This window comes from Corvus moneduloides, chromosome 29 (genome assembly GCF_009650955.1).
Source record: "Corvus moneduloides isolate bCorMon1 chromosome 29, bCorMon1.pri, whole genome shotgun sequence".
Lineage (NCBI taxonomy): Eukaryota > Metazoa > Chordata > Aves > Passeriformes > Corvidae > Corvus > Corvus moneduloides.
Window position 1 is genome coordinate 326,427 of NC_045504.1, and position 15,273 is coordinate 341,699.

At 56.2% G+C, this 15,273-nt stretch overlaps 2 protein-coding genes across 3 annotated transcripts; both read right to left on the minus strand.

Annotated features, from left to right (window-relative positions):
- Window positions 1–183: 183 nt before the first annotated feature.
- PMF1 (polyamine modulated factor 1) lies at window positions 184–4,513 on the minus strand. Its single transcript, XM_032093378.1, has 5 exons — window positions 4,359–4,513; window positions 4,071–4,176; window positions 3,259–3,359; window positions 1,672–1,867; window positions 184–1,323 (listed from the first exon to the last, which is right to left on the minus strand). Exons 1-5 carry the CDS (start codon window positions 4,511–4,513, stop codon window positions 1,270–1,272), a joined length of 612 nt encoding a protein of 203 aa, XP_031949269.1. The 3' UTR covers window positions 184–1,269.
- Window positions 4,514–5,196: 683 nt separating this feature from the next.
- On the minus strand, window positions 5,197–14,831 carry SLC25A44 (solute carrier family 25 member 44). Of its 2 annotated transcripts, XM_032093618.1 has the most exons (6): window positions 14,725–14,816; window positions 11,605–11,798; window positions 10,878–10,989; window positions 9,807–10,534; window positions 7,770–7,897; window positions 5,197–7,361 (listed from the first exon to the last, which is right to left on the minus strand). In XM_032093618.1, the coding sequence occupies exons 4-6, from the start codon at window positions 10,426–10,428 to the stop codon at window positions 7,170–7,172; spliced, it is 942 nt and encodes a 313-aa protein (XP_031949509.1). In that variant the 5' UTR covers window positions 10,429–10,534; window positions 10,878–10,989; window positions 11,605–11,798; window positions 14,725–14,816; the 3' UTR covers window positions 5,197–7,169. The 2 variants fall into 2 exon arrangements, with proteins under 2 accessions (XP_031949509.1, XP_031949508.1); XM_032093617.1 differs by lacking the exon at window positions 11,605–11,798 and having other exon boundaries at window positions 14,725–14,831.
- Window positions 14,832–15,273: the final 442 nt, after the last annotated feature.

The window sequence follows — 15,273 nt, forward strand, 5'->3', positions numbered from 1 at the left end:
AGTCAGAGCCCCTGAATAACATTCCTCTTTGGGATCCTGACCACTTTTTGATCCTGTAAATCCCAGCCCTGTCCTGAAAAGCGGAACTTGGAGGCTTTGGGGCAGAGGGAGGATAGAACTGCTGAACCAGAGCCTTTGTCAGACAAACCCGTAAAGTATAGAGTACATGGGCCAAGGACGTGGCAGGAGCCAAGCTGGGAACAACAGCCCCAATTTATTGAGATTCCAGCACAACAAGGGCAGGCACAGGGGAAATGGTTGCAGCCGCTCTGTCGCGGGCTCTAATTGCAAACAGAGGTTGGGGTGTGGTGCAAGCGGCCACTGCTGCTCCCCAGTTTGCCACAGGGCACGGCCTCTCCTTGGGGTGGAGACCATGGAACCTGCTGCCCTCAGTGGCTGCTGGACTCAGAACCTCTCAGTCTCCCTCAGGTGCGAGGGGACTCTCCTCATTCCCTGCCAGCCCCAGGAACAACCTGTTCACTCTGGAGGCACACGTCACTCGTGGGGCTCTGGCAGCGAGATCCCGGGAGCCTTCGCTTCCCCAGCCTGCAAACTTTCGATGAGGCCCTTAACAGATGACTCTGGGTGGGGAAAACCAGTCTGGTTCCAGAACAGAACATTAAACCCCTGTGCCACAAGCCCACAAAGTGGAGGCAGGGCCATTCCAACCTCTGCACAGACCCCCAGATACCTCAGGCTGCTGGGAGGGGACCAGGGCTGGAAATAACGTGGAAAACAGAACGGATGGTAATGAGGAACCTGGTGCAGCAGCTGCTGCCACATCTGCAACGGGTTTGAGCACATGGAGACTGAATGAACCTGCAAGCACAGGCAGGAACATGTGTGCTCCTGCTCGTGGGCTTCTCAGGTCTGGGCACGGTGTGGCTTGGGGCTTATGGCACTGAATTCTGTCTAATGCACAGCTAATATAGCTACAAAACCCCAAATGTGGCTTTGGAAACTGGAGTCAGGCCTGTCACAGCACTCAGGGGAGCAGATGAGAGCACAGACACACTTTGTGCCACTTGTCTCTGTCTAGCTGAGTAGGAAATAGGGAACTGCCATCCATTTCCAAAGATCCCAATGGGTTTTTTTGTTTCTTCGCCAAATCTGATCAAATGGTGCCAGTCCAGCAGCTGTTCCGGTTCCTCTGCAGTCTCCAGTGGCCTGATGGGGTGATTCTCAGTTTGGGTTCTGCGCACACCCTGTCCCATCGGTGCTTTGGGACAATTAACTGTCTCAGCAGAGCCCGTGGGACATTCTGAGGCCTCACTGGGGCTCCTGGAATGTCATGACGAGTTCTCGTTGCTCCTTACTGATTGCCTGGAAGGAACACAACCCACAGACCTCAACATGATGCTTCTCCCACCCTGCCACACTCAGGGAGGAAAGTGGGCTGAGTGTGTCACACACTGCTGTCCCCTGCATGCACAGAACATAACCCCCTCATCTCCCTCAGGAACATGCCACAGCCCACCCACTCCACAGGGAAAAGCACCTGAGACCTCCAGAGAAAATGCCCAGGCCTAAAGTTTCAGCAGGACTTGGCTGCTGGGGAGGTCTTGGAGAAGTGGAGGGTTTGAATGTCATTCCAGGCCCCACTGAGCCCCCTCCAGCGGGTGCTACAAGGAGGAGGTTGGTTTGGTTTGGTTTGGTTGGATCTGTTTTTACCTGCCAGGCCTGTTGGCGAGCCTGGATCAGCTGCTGCAACTCCGCAATCCTGTCCCTCCCCATCAGCACAGACTCAGCCACCTTCCTGTTCTCTTCCTCCTTCTCCCTGAGGACTCTGCGCAGGTAGGAGCGGTGCTTCAGGAAGTACGGCACCATGGCGCTGCGGACGTCGTCCTCGGGGATCCCGCTGGGCCGCCTGCGCACACAGCACGACCTGGAGCAGCCGGAGGGCCGGGATCCCGGCCGGCACCAGTCCCACCCAGCCCCACACTGTCCCACAGAGCCCCCACACAGCCCCCACAGCCCCACAGAGCCCCACAGAGCCCCCACAGCCCCACAGAGCCCCCACACAGCCCCCACAGCCCCACAGAGCCCCCACACAGCCCCACACTGTCCCACAGAGCCCCACACTGCCCCACACAGCCCCACACAGCCACACCCAGTCCCACCCAGCCCCACACTGCCCCCACAGCCCCACACTGCCCCACAGAGCCCCACACTGCCCCACACTGTCCCACACAGCCCCACAGAGCCCCCCTCAGTCCCACACAGCCCCACAGAGCCCCACAGAGCCCCCACACAGCCCCACACTGCCCCACAGAGCCCCACAGAGCCCCCACACAGCCCCACACTGTCCCACCCAGCCCCACACTGTCCCACATAGCCGCACCCAGTCCCCCACAGCCCCACAGAGCCCCACACTGTCCCACAGAGCCCCACACTGCCCCAGACAGCCCCCACAGCCCCACACAGCCCCACACTGTCCCACACTGCCCCACAGAGCCCCCCACAGCCCCACACAGCCCCCCTCAGTCCCCCACACAGCCCCACACTGTCCCACACAGCCCCACACTGTCCCACACAGCCCCACACAGGCCCCCATAGCCCCACACAGCCCCACACTGTCCCACACAGCCCCACACTGTCCCACACAGCCCCACACAGCCCCACACAGGCCCCCACAGCCCCTCACTGTCCCACACAGCCCCATCGGGTGCCAAACTGCTGCCAGGTGGGATCGGCTCTGCGGCTCCCCCAGTTTCCTCTGGCACAGGGAACTGAGGACAGCCAGAGCAGGAGCCCCACTGGAGGGAACAGGAAGCCCTTCCTCAAACCCGGCCATAAGTGGAAGCCTGGAGCAGGCAGGATGTCATTCGCCCCCTCAGCACAGAAACACAAAATCTTGGTGTTTCTGGCTACAGTCCCCAGTCTGTCTCCCAGGTGGCCAAACAGCACCTGCAGCATCTGCTGAGGCCCTGAGCCAGGAACACAAAGAGCACCCAGGGGGGCTCTGCTGTTGGACAGAAGCTCTGCCCAACAGATTGGTCAGAATTGGCTTGTCCCCCCGTCTCAGTGGCACTGACTTCCTTGCACTAAGGAAGCAAATGGAAATGGATCCCGGACCCAGAGATGCACAGATTAAACTGATTTTTGTGTGTTTCAGGCCCAGTGACACCCAGTGACATTGCTGTAAAGATACAGCAGCTTTCAGACCCTCCCTTGCAGCATGAGGCCAAGAGGACACCCAAACATCACCCAGGATGTTGCCCTTGCAGGAACATGAGCCCTGCCCCTGGCCATCCATACCATGCTGGCTCTTCCCGGTCCTTTGCCTCCTCCACAACCTTATCCAATGAACTAAAGAGTCCCTCTAGATTCCCTTCATTTTTCACTTCCTGGATCTCCTCCTGCAAAGGAAGGACACGACAGGGATTCAGCAAGACCCGAAGTGAACAAACACAGGCACCACTCTGCTTGTGAGCCCCCGCTGGTCATGAAATCAGGGAATTGTTTGGGTTGGAAGAGACCTTAAAACCCATCTCTTTCCACCTTCCACTAACCCAGGTTGCTCCAAGCCCCGTCCAACCTGGCCTTAAACACTTCCAGGGATGGGACAGCCACAGCTTCTCTGGGCACCCTGTGCCAGGGCCTCACCACCCTGACAGGGAAGAATTTCTTCCCAATATCCCACCTATCCCTGCCCTCTGGCAGTGGGAAGCCATTCCCCCTTGCCCTGTCACTCCAGGTCCTTGTCCAAAGTCCTTCCAGCTTTGTCCTGGATGAAGGGCCTACGCCCTGAGAATCACCATCCCTGAGGGCATTTAACAGATGCGTGCACGTGGCACTTAGGGACATGGTTTAGTAGTGGCCTTGGCAGTGCGGGGGAAATGCCTGGACTCGACAGTCCTAGCAGTGTTTTCGAACCTGAATGATTCTACAGCTCTTTCTGGGGAAGACAGAGCGCTCTGGAGAGCAGCCGCAGCTTTCTGCTTTTGCCATTTAGGAAATGTATTTGCTGCCCTTAAAATCAACCTGTTCAGCACTTTTTCACAGGGTTTTGTATCTCCTTTAGCCTCTCTAAGCAGCCCCCCAGGCACCCGGGTGGCTCCCCTGTTCACCTTTATGGACGCCTGTAGCTGGGAGATGAACTGATCGTAAATGCTCCGGGTCAGCTGGGGCTGCAGCTTGTAGAAGCAGCGGTAGCAGTTGACAAACCTCTGGTAGCTGCAAGACCGAGGGGGGCAGGATCAGGACTGGGGTCACGGTGGAGTCGGAGGCAGGGTTAGAGATGGGCCCGGGGTCAGGGCCAGGCTCAGAGCCGGGCGGGCCCATGGTCACGGCAGGGCTGGGACCGGGATCAGGGATCCCTCCCCGCTCCGCCCCGCCCGACCCCGCTGCCGCCTCACCTCCCGGCGGCCACCAGCTTCTCCAGGAAGGTGTCCACCACGGTGGTGAACACCTGGGCGCGACCCGGAGCCGCCGACAGGGCCGGGCCTCCACCGCCATCGGCACCGCTGTCCCCCGCCACCGCCGCGCCGCCATCGCCGCCCGCCGCCGCCATGGCCCGGCCCGCGCGCGGCCGCCGCTGCCCATTGGCTGCCTCCACGGCGGCCGCCGCTGCCCATTGGCTGCCGCCACGGCGGCCGCCGCTGCCCATTGGCCGGGGCGCCAGGCCCCGCCCCCGCCGGCCGCAAGCGCGGGAAGAGAGCGCAGCGCGGAGAGCGCGGGGCCGCCCCCGGGGCCGCCCCCAAACCGCGACAAAACCGCAACAAAACCGCCACAAACCCCACCGCCCCAAGAAGCTGCCGGCCCTGAAGCGGAGCAGCGTGAGAAACCGTCCTTCCCTCCCCTGTCCCCGTGGAAATGCCCGCCCTGCCCCCCAGCGACTGAGGCTCTCGACCGTTTAGTGAAACGATCAAGCCTGAAGAATTCAACGAGGAAAGCAGCAGCAAAGTTCAGCTCGAATAGAGGAGAAAAAAAGCGACATTTCCCATGTAACAGCCAACCAGGACCTCGGGGCGGGGCTGGGTCACAGCTGACTGCAGGCGCTCCACGTGCTCCAGCCCGTTCTCCCCGGCTCGTTCAGCCACCGAGCAGCCGCCTGTCCCTGCGCTCTCAGGCAGGCCACGTCCCTCTCCTACTCCCTAGTCCAAAGGCAAAGGCTGAAACTTTTCTGTGACACGACACAAAGCAGCCGCCTCCCCTGGCATGGAGAGTCATGTGCTTTTAAACGCAGGCACCAAGCCGAAGGTCTCCGAAGTTTATTAGTTGTCAAGAACGTTGCTGGTTACCATTAAGTTTGACAGTGTCTCCCCACACCAGTGCTGCCGCCCCTCCACGCCACACACTGGGATTGGCCCTGCTGCACTCGGCAGAGGTCGATCGTTACTGTTCCTGTTAATATTAGCGTTACTGCTGCCCTGCGATTTGGGGTGCTGTTGTTCTGCCTTTCAGAGCAGAATCTGTTATTAGAGCAAGAGCCGACTGGTGTCAACTTATAAACCACAAACAGGTGACCAGAGCAGGTGCAGAAGGTGCTGCTCCAACAGCTCCACCAGTGGCTCCAGCACCCAGTGCCTTTCTGAGCACTGCAGGAAACAAGAATGGGATGAAGAGAGCTTTGATGGGTCACCCGCAGCCCATCACAGCACCACACCTTAGAATCACGCTCTGCGCTTAGCAGAGAACCCACCTCAGCAGCAGCTTCAGCACTCTCCATCTCCAGCAGATATGGTGGCATGTCCAGTCCCTGCTGGACAGGGCCAACACTGGGATGAAGGGCAGAGCCACACATGGTGAGTCCCCACAGGAGGAGACAGCCAAGTGGAAGCCAGTAACAGCCACAGGTCGGCAGGATCAACACCTCGACCAAAATTCCTGGTTATGGCAGCAGGGGAATGGAGGTGGTGCACTCTGTTGTTTGGAGGTGCATCCCAAACCCCCCTGGACATGGCTAACTGGGCTGAGCACCACATGTGGGCTGGCAGTATGAAAGGGAAATCTCAACCACCAAGAGCAGCAGAGTACAGTCAAACAATCCCTTCCCTCCCCCTCCCCAAAAAGCAGCCTCTGGTTTCATCCTCCTGAAGTTTTCACCTGGTAAAATACACAGACCATAGCTCAGGATTCTGATCCAGCAATTGTGCAAAACATTATCCTTGCCCTTCCCAAACAGGATGAGCAGAATTTAAACTCATTAAGTATTAGTGAACCATCACTTCTTATTCAATATGAACATGCCAGTCAGGTTTGAACCAGATCAAAAGCCAGCACAAGGTTTTTCCTTCCCCACCTCGCATCTAATTGTAGCTCAAACCCCATTCAGTTCTCATGCAGCTGCCGGCAGCACCACAATAGGACACTTCCAAACTGCATTTCTGGGCTTAAACTAACTAAGGTGGGAAGTGGCCGCAGCCACTCTGAACATGCAGGATTGACACACTGAACAAGGCCACAGGACAACCATTCAGTTCCCCAGAAATCAGAATAAGCTTCCCTAAAATAATTAAATTACAACAGATTAAAAACACAGGTTAGGTGTCAAAACCGCCATCAGCTAATTCCAAACAGCCAGCTCAGCCCCTGACTCGCTATCAGCCAGCTTGCTGTTTGGAGGATGAGAGACAGGGCACGTTCTCCAAGAATATACAAAACAAGTATGTAGATCTATTCAAAACGCAGGAAATCAGGTCTGAAGTGGTTCCAGGTTACTCTCATCTCACATCTTCTAGAAATAAATGCAGGTAATTGGAGAAATTCACTTGTCTATTTTCTGCTTCCAGCTTCCCACAGCACAACTGCCACTTAGAGACATCCCACCAGAGGGTCCTGCTGCAGGCTGTGAGACTCCTCTCCTTGGAAGTTTGGCAAAGATGAAAATAATTTAAAGAGAATAAACTGGCTTTTTGCTTAAGCCAGTAAGTCTTTAATTAAAAATAAAAGGAATTAATAACTTGCCAGGATGCATTCACACACCTGGAATGGACTGTCCCAGGCAAACGGCACTGCCAAAGGTCACGGTTTAAGCAAAACCAGCAGCAGAGCATTGCATGACGCTCAAATCAAAAGAGGTGAAGCGCAGTTGCTTTTGCATCTGCCTTGTGCTGTGAAACCAGCCAGAGACAAAGGCACAGCAGCTGCGCCGCCTCCCAGGCTCTCCCCTGTGACAGTCCAAACTCAAGACGGTTCACAGGAAGGTTCTCCTCCACCAGCTGCCTCTACCAGTGCCTTGAGTCCACCAGCTCTGGGCGCAGGCTCAGCTTCTTCAGCGTTTCATACCCCACCACGATGACGATGGTGGAAGGAGTGGCCGAAATGATGCGGGCAGAGAGGCCTTTAGTCAGCCCCCAGGGACCTTCCTCTGCAATGAGCTGTTTGAAGGTGAGAATGATGGAGCTCTTGCCTTCCACCTGCAATGCCAGAACAAACATTGACAGAGCTGCCAGACTCCATACTGAGCTGCTCTGAGGCTCTGCTGCAACTGAAGACTCTGGAGATGACAGATCAGCCTGTCCAACAGCCTTGATCTGGTCTCCAGAATTCCCTGAGGAGGGCAGCAAAAAAAGCACAGAGTCCTAAGGAGGCAGCAGGAAGCACCTCTCCCTTTCTGAAGAGAAAGCCTGTCTGAGCAGGCCAGGCCAGCACTGCCAGCCTTGCTCCCTGGGCTGCTCTTGTTAATGCTGAGGGTTAATTAAGCGGCTAATAGCCAGGATGAAAGGGCCAGGGAGAGCAGAGAAGCAGCTCACCTGAAACCACCGAGATCAGGGAGCTGAGGCTGAACCCCACCCCGGACTGTGCCAAGCAGGCTGAGCTCTTACCTGGACCCGAGCCCTCACCACATCCATGGGGTTGGTGAGTGTGGAAGCTGTTGCAGCCGCAAGCGGCCCCGATATCGCTTGCAGAAGGAGATGGGGACAGTCTTTAGGAGTCAAACTCGAAAGCTGTTCTGGGAACAGGAGAGAGAGGAAAGTTTCAGACTTTCAGTGGCCGCTTACCATTTCCTTAACTCCACCCCCTAATTCCAACCGATTTGCAGTGGGCAGAATCCCTGATTCTGCCTGCCACCTCCTCCCACAGAATCTCGAGGCGGTGCTTCCTACACCAACCAGAAAGCTGGCACAGCACAGGGAGCAGGACTCATCACACCAGTGGCTTCAGGACACTCCCCATGCTTCCTTCCACAGCCTCCCATCAGCTGCCACACCTGTGGGGCAAACTGGACAGAATGAGCTTCTATGTCTCCAAAATAGGGTATAAAAACACCCACCCTCTTTGGAAGGTGGGGGAAGCCTTAAGACAAGGCCCTATTGGAAGGTGTCTGCAGAGATTTGCACAGGAAGCTGTCACTACTGGGCACACTGTCCAGGAGGTACCCTGGTATCCCACTCTGGATCCCTAAGGAGAAAAGCACCATGTAGTGCTCATCCCAGATTTCCTCACTCTGCTCCTGCTGCTCGGCCAATTGGATTTGAATCTCCCACACTTCTGATGGTTAAAGTTGGACAGAAGACTGTTCAAAAGCCCCATTTTTTTCAGATGATGAGGAAGCCTGCCTGGCAGGAGGGAAGGAAGCAGCTCTGTCCATTGATTGGAATCAGGGCCAGCAGTGTCCTTTGAACCCGAGGAGGGTTCAGTGACCCCCGCTGCTGCTCCAGGGACAGAGGACTGGGAAATGCAGCCAAAGCAGAGATTCACTGACAGCTGGGGCTTATGTTTCCCATAATCTAGATTTCCACTGAGAAGACAGGGAAAGAGCAAACACCTGGAAGTGGAGAGCTCTGGTCTCTCCATATCAACTGCCTTGTTCTTACATGCCCTCCTTTGAGCCCTTTTGGCGTGAAAATCTTACAGTTAATACAGTGGGTTTTGGTCTTAGTTGACATGGAGACTGATGGGAGCACTCCCACAAAGTACACACTGGACCAACATGCCAAGCTGCCACTGCCATTTAAATGCAGCCTGAATGCAGAACCAACATTCCCTGTAGCTACCAGAACTCTGGAAAGCAAACAGGACCTTTGAGACATCTGGATTTTGAAGAACAGGTGACCTCCAAGATATATTTTAGGCCCAGTACAGCAAAAACCCAAACTGCTCATTCCCACCACCTTTTGGCAGAAATTAGGTAAGCAGACGCAGAAAAACCATGTGCAATGCTGTACGGCAGAAACCTAAAGGATCACCAGAGGTGGAAATAAACCTTAGCTGGCCAATACCTTTAGCCTTTGGAAACACCTTAAGGAGTATGAGAACTGAGCTAGGGAGAAAGAACATTCCGCTGAGTGCAGTTTTTCATCCCAAGACTTGGTGCCAATTTTAAAGCTGCCAAAACCGAAGCAACACCTGACAGAAACCCAGGGAAGATTTGGCCTTTGTCTCTGCCTGTTGTTTGGTTTTGCCATGAGATTTGTGGCTCTAGAAGTCCTTTTGCCATATATGAGATTGCTGAGTCCACATGAACTGAAAGATGAACTATACTTACATGGTGGCTCCTAAACTCTGCCCAACACAAGAGCCTGCCCACTACCATGGAGAAGGCATTATTTGGGATCAGTGGAAGAGAAAGTTAAAACAGATGCATAAAGCCCCACTTGCCTAGAGCCATCCAGTTTAAAATCCTCCAGCACTTGGACCCCTGGTCATTATTTGCATTGAAACACTGCTGCTCTGTTAAACTTCCACCCAACACCTGCAGAATTCCTACACAACCAGACACAGCTCTTTAGCTCAGGACAGGTTCTGCTCCCACCTCGAGAGAGAAAGCGAATCATGCTGAATCCACAGTGTCAAGAGTCGATCCGAGGGGCTTCTGGGTCTCCTGGGATAAGATACGTTTCAAGTCTCCTTTCACTTACCAGCATAGAAGTGGTAGAAGGGCCACCAAACCGCACTGTTGGGAATATAAGTGAGCAGCGAGGCCACATAGCCCCTGTAGAAGCCTCTAAAACCGTCGGCCTTGAAAATCTGTACAATGATGTCCTTGGTTTGGCCAAAGACCAGCAGCCGCTTGCCGTCTTGGTTCTGCACCTTGAACCTGCCCATGCTCTCCCCCTTCCTCTGCATCATGAGGTGCTGGGAGATGACATCAATGGGCACCGTGATGCTCTGGGCCACCAGGGAGGCCGAGCCGCCGGCCACCAGAGACTTCACAGCGTTGTTGTTGTTGTACCGTGACACGTACTTCCGAGTGAGCTCGTATGTTGTCACATAGCACTGTCCTGAGATCAGGGTGAAGGTGTTGACCAAAAAGCCACGGTAGAGCCCAGCCGTCCCTTCTGTCCGCAGGATTTTCACAAAGGCATCAAAAGTCCCGTTGTAAAGGCTCTTGCCCTTCTGAACCTGCAACCGCGTCCGGATGAGCGTGAAGGGGTAAACGCTCACCCGGATCATCATAGTCATGCAAATCCCAAGCACATAGAATTTCCTTTTGTCCAGGTGCTCCCACTCAATGATGGGGATGTTGCGTTTGTCCTCCATGGCTCCTTGGGGTCAGGCAGGAGAGGTCCAGATCTCCCTCAAAGGTACAGAGCAGATCCAGGCCCAGCCTTCCAGCCTTGACCAACCAGACTGCAAGTGCTGGCACCTGAAATGAGAGACCTCTTGGGTAGAGGACAAAGCCCCCGTTCGCTACGGCCGCCCACATCACCTCAAACTTTGCTGACTCTCCTCGAGCACACAGCAAGCCCTTGCACAGCATTGTGCCAACTCAGCAGAGGGACTGTAACCTCCAGAGGCAAGGCCCTACCATGTGGCCGATGGTGACACCTTCTGATGTCACCGTGGCCGTTTTCTGAGCTCCAGCAGCAGCTGGCACACGTGGCAGCTCTCACCACAGCCCAGACTGCTCTGTGGAAAAGCAAAGCTCCCATGCTTTGGGAAGCAGGCTGAGAGCCAGCAGATGAGCACCACTCCAGCAGCACACACACCTTTTAATGGACACGCAAGATCAGGGATGGCCAACCAAAGCAGCTTCTCCCCAGGTCATTCCAGGTCTGTGATGCTCCCAGGTGTCAGGACGTCACTTTTCAGTTCCAGGATCTGTACAAAGAAGAAAGTGACAAGTCTCTGTTTGTGTTCTTAGATTCCCTGCATGAATTAGACACATTTCTTTGGGCATTTCCATTCTGATCTTCCTAAAGCTGGAGGGTGATGAGAAGGTGAAAAGAAGAACAACAATGGGAAAATAAGGCTCATGCAAAACAGTCATGTAGTCTCCACATTGATGACCAAGACCCCGAAAAGAAAGGGTTAAACCACAGCCCAGGATCTCTCTGTTGAGCTGCTTGTCAGCTACATCGAGCAAAGTTCACCCTCCCTTCCAACACTCCACTGCTGCTCCTGGTCTGATAACCCCCCTGCCACTGCTGGCTGTGCTGAGCACCAGGAATGGGCGGGATGAGGAGGAAGGTGCTGGTTCAGCCTCCCCCAGCCCCAACTGCTGCAGCTCATCACCATGTCTCAGCAGGCACCAACTGCTTCTCCACAACCAGGCTCCTGGTACCTCCAGCTACTGTAATTAGCAAATTAACTTGCTGCACGATTAACCAAGCTTGGGCTAAGGGAACCTACACACAGGGCCAGGCAACAAGAGAAGGGCAGCTCAGAGAATCACCCAGAGCAACACTGACCATTTCACTGCCTGTAAGGACTTACCTTCCACATCAAAATAAAAAACCCTGGGGTGTTTGGGTGGCTAAACTTTTGGGAAAGGCTTCACTACAGCTGGATCATAACATATTCCAGGCGCTGGCAAATGGGTACTGGAAGCGTGTGCCCAGGCACGAGCTGAACTGCTGGAGAGCAGAGCTAGAGCAAGAAGCAGGAACAGGGGGGCCAAACCCTGAGATCTGAAAACAGATTCACCAAGTGAGAACTCAAAGGGACGGGCAGTCACCACCACACACCGATTTGGGGGCACTTTCCATTACCAAGCCACAACATCAGTGCCTAAAGCAGCTCCAAGGGAGAGGGACGTGAGACAAGGCCTGGAGTGACAGGACAGGGGGAATGGCTTCCCACTGACCAAGAGCAGGGTTAGATGAGATATTGGGAATTCTTCCCTGTCAGGGTGGGCAGGCCCTGGCACAGACTGGCCAGGGAAGCTGTGGCTGTCCCTGGATCCCTGGCAGTGTCCAAGGCCAGGTTGGACGGGGCTTGGAGCAACCTGGGCTAGTGGAAGGTGTCCCTGCCCATGGCAGGGGGTGGGATGGGATGGGCTTTTAGGTCCTTCCAACTCAAACCAGTCTGTGATTCTTGGGGAAATGTCTCCACATGTCAGAATTCATGAAGAGCTCACACAGGCCAGAGACATTCTGTTAGAAACAGAATAACAAAACTGGAAATTGTTCTCCTCTGGCATTATGAAATTATGGCAGATCAGGGGTGGGTGTCCCATTAACTGACCATTTCATTGCCTGTCGGCCAACAAAAGCATTGCAGGCTACCACAGCTCCTGCAGATGGACAGGGGAGTTAAAAACCCCCAAGGGCACCAACATTTTTACCATTGCAAAGAGAGCTACACTTCCCCCTCCCAGGCAATTGCCTTGGCAGTTGAGGCACAACAAACACCACAGCCTGGCTAAACAAAGCCTGGATTGCTTTAGTTACAATTACAGCCTTACTGGGTTTGCTAATTCTGGCATGATTTGACACACAAAGCTTCCTGCACAGGAATGATCTGCACACAGCACCTATGAAAACATGACTTGGCTCTTGTTAGGAGTCCCACTAGCTTAATATTTTAGGGTCTAGCCAATGTGGTTCCCTGGTGAAGCCTGGTCCATACTCCAAACTCCTCTGCCACCCAGGGACGGAATTCAGCTCCCCACAAAGGAAAGGGAAGGGCTGCCTGCAAAAAACATCCTCATTACTGCAATATGGAAAACAAAATAATAAAATAACGATGAAGTATCATTGATCTTTATTTACTTTTATGTGCTCTAGTGCTTCGGGTTTAGAATTTCAGCCACAACTTCTTGAGTGAACAGCTGTACTTTCTCTGGACTCTTAGCAATAACTCCTCTCATTTGGGATCCGAATTAGACAAAGTCACTTTAACCCCATGGCTCTGAGGCGCTCAAAGTCCCTCCTGTGTGGAAGAAGGAAAGCATCCTGGCAGCTCGAAGGATGACCAGCATGGCCACAATTCTTACTTTGCCAACATAAAGAGTTTTGCTCACAGCATTTACCCTTCCAGAAATTCAGACCGAGGTCTTGCTCAGGGCAGGGATCCCGTCACACTCATTAAGCAACTCTCTGACGATCTTTCAAGCAATTTTAGAGAGGCTGATATAAAAGTAATGGCTACATCTCCTAAGAATTGACCTGCCCTCCAAAACAAGGTACAAGTGCACCAGATTTCCCTGCAGCTCACGCTTCCTTAAACTCTGGAGCAGCTTCCGTGCCAAAACCATCCCTCAGTGGTTCCTTCCCACCATGCACAAAGCAGCATTTCTTGAACTTCTGCCTGGAAATCCAAGCAGGGGGCACCAAGCAGGCTGCCCCTGCCCCTGCTCTCTCGTCTGGGCACAGCCTCAGTGTCCTATACACAGAACTCAACTTAGTAGAAACCCCCCCAATTTATGTCTTTTTAATGCTACCCTGTCAGCCTGGTCCCCAACCCGCTCTTTGCTGCAGCTGGAGCTAAAGATGATTCTCTGGCAAACACAGACAGGGTCTTTGTGTCCCCCAGCCAGGGATGTGTCCTGCCCAGCATGCTAATGCCTCAGCACCCGCCTGGGAACCATCCGGAGCCAGCACCGAGGCTGCCTGGCATCTCCTTCAGCAAAGGATCACAGAATAGTCAGAGTTGGACGGGACCCAGAAGGGCCATCGAGTCCAGCTCTGGAGTGAATGGCCCATTCGGGGATCGAACCTTGACCTTGGTGTTATTAGCACCATATCCAACTCACCGAGCTAAGCTAATCCACTGCTCCCTCCTTAAATTCAGCCCACGGTGGGAGCGGACACAAACCCGCGAGGTAGTCGTGGCTTATAACCCCAGCCCCGCTGACAGCCCGCAGCTCCGAGGAGCAGCTGTCGCTCTGGAACCGATGTGGCACAGGCACCCTGATGCCAGCACTTCTCTCCCCAGCCCCGCGGGCAGGAGCCCCTCACCCTCCTACCTCCCGAGCGAAACCACCAACTCTGATCCCTGGTCCCCAAAACCTCGGCCGTGCTCTGAGGCCGCGAACAGGGGCAGAGCTCGGTCCGGGATCCGCTCAAGGTCACTGCCGGGCCAGACGCGGCTCCGTATCGCGGGGTGTCCCCACCGTTCCCGAGGCAGCTTTACTCCTGCAGCCCCGGGGGGCTCCGGCCGCCTCCCCGCCCACCCTGCGGGGACTTCGGCCTCTGTCCTGGGGAGGGTCCCTGGACCTCCAGCCCCCTTCCCCGCCGCCGTTCAAGCCGCGCTCCGCCTGCCCCGGGCGGCCTCGCCGAGGGGGGGCTTCGGGCCCTTCCCCGTCTGCCCCGGGACCCTCCGGCCCCTCCTCCTGGGGTCCTTCAAGGCCAAGTGGGGCTGCACCAACCCTCGCCCCCATCCCGGCTTACCGGCACCCCTCGCCAGCCGCCCCCTCTCCCCCACCCGCCGCCCTCCCGTCCGGCCGCGCAGCCTCCACACCTGCCCAGGCCCCCGCTCAGTCGCCGCCGCCCGCACCGGCGGGGCCGGGCCGGGCCGGGCCGGGTCACCACCGTTAGGCCGTGCCACGCCGCTGCCGGCCCAGGCCAGGCCTCTCCCCGTCCCGCCGCAGGCCCGGCCCCGCCACCCCCTCACCTGACGCCGGCGGGAGGGACCCCCGAGGACGCCCGGCCCGGCCCGGCCCGGCCCCGCCGCCCCATGGCCGTTCCCCGGCCGGAAGTGCCCGGCGGCGTCAGCACCCGAGCGCCGCCGCCATCTTGGGCACGGGCAGAGGCCGCGCCGGAAGTGCCCCGCGCGCGCTTCCGGCCGCAGTAAAGAGGGCGGCGGCCGCGGGGCGCGGGGCAGCCGCGAGGGGGCGCGCGCGCCTTAAAGGGACCGTGCCGAATTCCGGCTCTTAAAGGGCCAGCGCCCGTCAGCGGCCGCGTGCGGGACCTGCCCGGCACGTGCCGGAGGGGCGGGGGACGGCGAGGAGCGGAAAACAGCCCGGGTGCACCCAGTGGAAGGGAGCGATGGGCGAGTGTGAGAGAGTTGTCCCCCGCTTCCCGCTCTCCTTGCACGTGCACGCCCGGCACGCACCGCACAGGAACACGCATCCCTGCACGCACTCGTGTGCGCACACGTGTTGATCCCGCACGCCTTGCACGCCCCCACGCACATTGCCCAAAAGCCCCCCCGGGGCTGCTC

What these genes read in the sequence shown, in the direction of transcription:
- PMF1 (XM_032093378.1), bottom strand. Translation starts at nt 4,513, where the DNA reads ATGGCGGCGGCGGGCGGCGATGGCGGCGCGGCGGTGGCGGGGGACAGC. An exon ending in AGCTACAGGCGTCCATAAAG is followed by an intron (nt 3,360 to 4,070) that starts GTGAACAGGGGA and finishes CTTCCTTTGCAG; the next exon opens with GAGGAGATCCAGGAAGTGAA. An exon ending in CTCGCCAACAGGCCTGGCAG is followed by an intron (nt 1,324 to 1,671) that starts GTAAAAACAGAT and finishes TGTTCCTTCCAG; the next exon opens with GCAATCAGTAAGGAGCAACG.
- SLC25A44 (XM_032093617.1), bottom strand. Translation starts at nt 10,428, where the DNA reads ATGGAGGACAAACGCAACATCCCCATCATTGAGTGGGAGCACCTGGAC. An exon ending in CTTCTACCACTTCTATGCTG is followed by an intron (nt 7,898 to 9,806) that starts GTAAGTGAAAGG and finishes TCCTGTTCCCAG; the next exon opens with AACAGCTTTCGAGTTTGACT. An exon ending in TGGTGAGGGCTCGGGTCCAG is followed by an intron (nt 7,362 to 7,769) that starts GTAAGAGCTCAG and finishes CTGGCATTGCAG; the next exon opens with GTGGAAGGCAAGAGCTCCAT.